Source organism: Chiloscyllium plagiosum, chromosome 22, assembly GCF_004010195.1.
Source record: "Chiloscyllium plagiosum isolate BGI_BamShark_2017 chromosome 22, ASM401019v2, whole genome shotgun sequence".
In the NCBI taxonomy this organism is placed as follows: domain Eukaryota; kingdom Metazoa; phylum Chordata; class Chondrichthyes; order Orectolobiformes; family Hemiscylliidae; genus Chiloscyllium; species Chiloscyllium plagiosum.
In genome coordinates, this window is record NC_057731.1 from 21,394,736 (window position 1) to 21,400,097 (window position 5,362).

The window sequence follows — 5,362 nt, forward strand, 5'->3', positions numbered from 1 at the left end:
CGCATTCCCAACGACCCTCCCCAAGTCCCTCCTCCCTACCTTTTACCTTAGCCTGCTGGACACACTTTCCTCATTCCTGAAGCAGGGCTTATGCCCGAAACGTCGATTCTCCTGCTCCTTTGATGCTGCCTGACCTGCTGCGCTTTTCCAGCAACACATTTTTCAGATACAATGAACCAACCCCACATCCATTAATATCTTCTCTGACCATATCAACTCCCTCAAGCTGACGACTCAACCTGACACACCTCCAATCAAACCTGACCCAATACTCCCATCAAACCTCCCTCTTACACAACACTCCAATTAAACCTCACTCCAACACTCCGAATATCCTTCATTTCATCCAACACTCTGAACAAACCTCACCCAATACCCCGCTATCCAGTAACCCCTGACCAGGCACCTCCACACCCAACCTATAATGTTATGATAATAATAATTATTTATGGAGCTGACCAACACTTTTCCCTGAACTCAACTTCTCAACAGCTCTTCCAGACCCACTCACCCATGCCCTCACACATCTGCAGCCCTACCCCACTGACGTTATCACTGAGAGTTCTGTCACTAAACTGTGATAGAATTCATTTCACATTGAAATGTTTCCCTTTTTGAAGATCTGATGTTTGAAACGTGATGATTTATATTCCAACTTCCAAAAAGATATTAGTAAGGTCATGAAAAGTACCATGAGTGCCATTTTAGTGAGCCACTATGACGAGGGTATTTCACACACTTTTTAAGCAAATTGTAGAATTTTCCTACGTCAGCTACACCAAATTAATTTTTCTAGGCAATTTTAACATGTTGCTCTGAGAATTGCTAGACTCGCAACTCCTTGTTGTTTAAATGCAAAACCTAAACACAATTTGCAGTTTGTTTGTTTGAATTTATAGTCACAATGAACTGAAATATATGGTCTCTCAAGCGTCATTTAGAAAGAAAAGGGTCAGGATTAGCTGAATCAATCTGCAATTAAATGTAGAAGACATCGGCCACAGAAGTAATAGACAATCAAAAGTTATCCTCAGAAACAAAGTGGCAGTGATTTATGGTAAGAATGATTTCAGCAGCACAGTTTCGATTCATTTTGACTTTAACCTTGGTTGGAATGTATAAATTCAACTGAACAAAGCCATATTATTAATTCAGAGATGCTGGTGTTGGACTGGGGTGTACAAAGTTAAAAATCACACAACACCAGGTTATAGTCCAACAGGTTTAATTGGAAGCACACTAGCTATCGGAGCGGCTCTCCTTCATCAGGTCATAAGAGCAACAAAATGCCTATTTTTCAGTGTTTTTTTTTAAAATATATGAAATAAATTCACTGAGCAATGTTATTCTGTTGTAGTTCACTGGATATCCAGAGATTATTCAATGGATGATTTTCTTTTCCAAACGGCATTGAAAGCTTTAATAAAACCACAATCACCTGATGAAGGAGCGTCGCTCCGAAAGCTAGTGTGCTTCCAATTAAACCTGTTGGACTATAATCTGGTGTTGTGAGATTTTTAAAATCATTAATTAGCTTCCTTATTTTAATTTATGATTGGTGTATGTACGTTTATGTGTAAACTGAATTAATTAGATTGTTTCATGTTAATGAATTTTAAGGGCTGTCTGACTGAAGATCATACTTATAATCTCATATATTTACAGTTTTACCACATTGTCAAAAAATATTTAGTAGAGGTTCCCAAAAATAATGCATATTCTCTTATCTCCTGTGTTTTAAATCTGTACATAGGTTAAAAAAGAGGCCAGAGGAACCAACGGCATCTGCATCAATAGTTGAAGCAGAAGCAAAACCAGAAGCAGTTGCTGAAGATGAGGGTGAAAGTGGAAATCTGCACATGTGTAGTTCAGTGTGTTCTTCAACAAGTAGCAGCTAGGACTAAAAGGTCAGGCTGCTCTTTCCATCTGTCTTAATGTTTCTCAGGCTGCTTCACTGGGCTAACAAGCTTTATTAAAGCTTTCAATGCCGTTTGGAAAAGGAAATCATCCATTGAATAATCTCTGGATATCCAGTGAACTACAACAGAATAACATTGCTCAGTGAATTTATTTCGTATATTTTTAAAAAAAAAACACTGGAAAATAGGCAGGTTGATGCTCTTATGAACTGAAAGGTAGATATTCTCTATGCAACCATATAATGGCACATTATGTCATCAGTTTAATAGGATGTTGAATGTTCAAAACAAGTTGGATCTGTATTTCTCATTCAGTTGTTTTTGCGCTTTGTTCATGTCTTGCTAATAGTATGTCAAAATCTTTCCATGCAATGGTCCTGACTAATAAGAGTCATAATATTCATACAAATTTGACATAAAGGCTGATTAATAATGTACAATAATTTTACTAGAAGAGAATACATTTACAGAGTACTGTTGGACTACATTATCGTACAATACATATAATTAACAAAGATTTCTATCACTTCATAATCTTTCATATGGGTGGGAGGGGAAATAGAGAACTGGAAGATTTTATGTGTAAATAGTGACAGCATTGTTGTGTATCCACAGTTTTATGTGGTGGGCTTTGATAGGAAAATGTATTATTGAACCAAATTTTCATACAGAAGCTTACACTATTTCCAAAAATGTTTCAAATGTGCAGGCACAACTTATGGGCAAGGATGCCAAAGCTTTTATAGCACTGACATTTTCATTCATAACATGCAATTAGATATATCTAATTAGCATATAACTAAATGGCTTGAAATTGTATTAATATTCGATTTGTCACATCCCGTGTATACTATTGCTTTGAATGACCATATAGTGTGATCAACTGCAAAATATGTTAGCAAAATAGCAGTTAATACAATACGCATTACAGATGTTTGGTATCAGCTGCTTTTACAATAGGCTATTATAATTGATAGAATCTTAGGGAGACATGATGAAACAGGTAGAAATTTCAATCAGTGATGTTCATGAAGTACTTTTATTACACTGCATTTTTGTGTGCGCTGGTTTTATGTTAACTAATTTAAGATACGCAGCTCAGCACGTGGTGTTAAAAAAAACAAAGCACACACAGGAATGTAGCACAAGATTGCTGCACACTTTGCTGATGGGAATTTCAACCTTTGAATGTTAGCAGTTACGTAGCTCAATTTACTTAAGATACCTGTCAGTAAAAATGACAAATGGTAAATTATATTTTAAAAACTTATTGTATGTATTCAAATGTTATTTATGTATTTTTTTTGTTGCATGATTAATACATTGGTTTTGGACTGAACCCTGGTCCTTGAAAATGTGCAATGATGAGCAAACTTTTCAAGAAGAGGTTGTATCTCTGTAGTACTGAGATGTTGAATTTTTAATATTTAAAGAAATGGAGCATGATCCAGTTTCTTGCTGTATTGGGAAAAACAAGTTGGAAATAAATTTGTTCTTGTACATAACAACAATTAGGCTTTTACTGTTTATTTTACAAAACCACTTTCAAACAACAAAATTTAACTTAGTAGCTGAAATGAATTTTATACAAGATTGTACCCAAAATTTATCATGACCAAACAATCTAAGATTACTTTAGAAAAATTGAAGCCATATTTTCTCATTATCTCTGTGACTTTGTATCTCTGTGAATCTCTGTATCTCAAGTTATCTCAGCAACTGCTGAGATTAACATAAATTATTCAGGACTAATATAAATAGTTTTATTTTTCAGTAATCATTGTTTGTGACTTCGTGTATCTATATAATTATAATTTAAGTGGCTTGAATATTCTAAAATAGTTACTCATCTGGCAAACTAATGATAATTGATAAAAGCTGTCTCTGTTCCCAGACCAAGAATGAAAATTCTTGCTCTACCGAACTCGCTGTCAATATTTCTGTGAATGTTGATTTTTTTTTATTATTATGTGGAGGAGCCGGTGTCGGACTGGGGTAGACAAAGTTAAAAATCACACAACACACGGTTATCATTCAACAGGTTTATTTGGAAGCACGAGCTTTCAGAGCACTGCTCCTTCATCGGGTTGCTGTTGTGTAATTATTAACTTTTTTTATCGGTACAGATATCACAATACAGTTTACCTTAAAAGCAGTGGCTAGTAATGGTCCTTGAGTTTTCCCCTAAGAATGTTTTATATGTTCACAGTAAAACAATCAAAGAACTGAATCTTCTCATATTTTTGCAAAATGTCATTTTCATTGAGTATTATGGCGAGTATTCCTCCAAGAGAAACATTTCCACACACTATCATCACAAACATGCCTCATTAACTACCTACAACACCTCTGTTGCAATTCTCTTGTTTGATGCCATCCTAATTCTGCCATTTGTCACATCTGGAGATCCTTAGCACTGCCAGGATACACCAGTATCACTAGGACTGGTGTCATGCTATAAAGACTACTGCATAAGTAGCCAAACATTGGCAAATTGAAGCAGACGTTCACCTTGGACATGGCAAATGAGGGGAAGTTGGTTTTCCATTTTGTGGACAGGGAACTGGAGATTCTGGTGGATGAGATGGTGCAGAGGCCACATATCCTTGTGAAACAGAACCAACTGAAGAGGTAAAGACAGCAGACCCTGCCAGCGTAGTCTGAGGTTGCTACCAGGTCTAGCAAAATGCCCAGTAATGCAGGGAAAATGGTCAATGATCATCTTCACTCCACCAAGTTAAACAAATGCTACTATTTACTCTCTTTGACCTCTCACTTCCTATATCTCTACAACTGTAATCACCTGACACCGTAACTCTTGTTCTACAACTCTCACTGTTGCCTGCAACATCTTCCCTCACTCACTCTCACCCACACCACTCTGATCACCCTGCATGGTCTCTGTAGAGCCTTCTCATCATACTACTTTTCCATCACCTGCACAAGCACTAACCACCGTAGCCCATTTAGTCTCTCTCATTCTCACATTATTGAGGATAATGGCTCACCACAGGGCCCAAACAGTAAGGAAAGGTGGTAGCTGTTGGTATTTGTCTCTCCACTCCTTACAAGGTTGAAGATCATGGCTCTTGAAAGCAAAGATCAGGACTGCCCCTGCATAGATGCCAAAGCCTCCATGCCCTGGCACACAAGTAAGATTTCATTGTTCGTTGCTCCCATGGCCTCCACTGTGAGTTTATTGGGTACATGCCACAACTTCTAGCCCTTGGTCGCCACGTTTTCTCTTTTGTCTAATGCAGGCATGGTGGGATGCCAATGGTGCTGGTGGTCAAGAGGACTGCCCCACAAAACATCCCCTTACTCCACATCTGAGACTGAAAGTATGGATCCTCAAAGGACATACCGGCAAGACTGTCTGCTGTACCCACCTCCAGCTCAGAAACTGACCCCTCGGTGGAAACTTTCATTAAAGTTAGTAGCAC

The 5,362-nt window shown here is 37.6% G+C and overlaps 1 protein-coding gene across 3 annotated transcripts in view; it reads left to right on the forward strand.

The window, feature by feature from the left end:
* LOC122561119 (serine/threonine-protein kinase 32C) overlaps positions 1–3,416 on the forward strand; it is a 334,934-nt gene extending 331,518 nt beyond the window's left edge. Inside the window, exon 13 of one of the 3 annotated variants that reach the window (XM_043712560.1) lies at positions 1,754–3,416. In XM_043712560.1, coding sequence (XP_043568495.1) covers positions 1,754–1,898 — 145 coding nt within the window. In that variant the 3' untranslated portion in view covers positions 1,899–3,416. The remainder of the gene's footprint in view (positions 1–1,753) is intronic. The other 2 variants (XM_043712561.1, XM_043712562.1) reach the window with 2 other exon arrangements.
* The last annotated feature ends 1,946 nt before the right edge of the window (positions 3,417–5,362 follow it).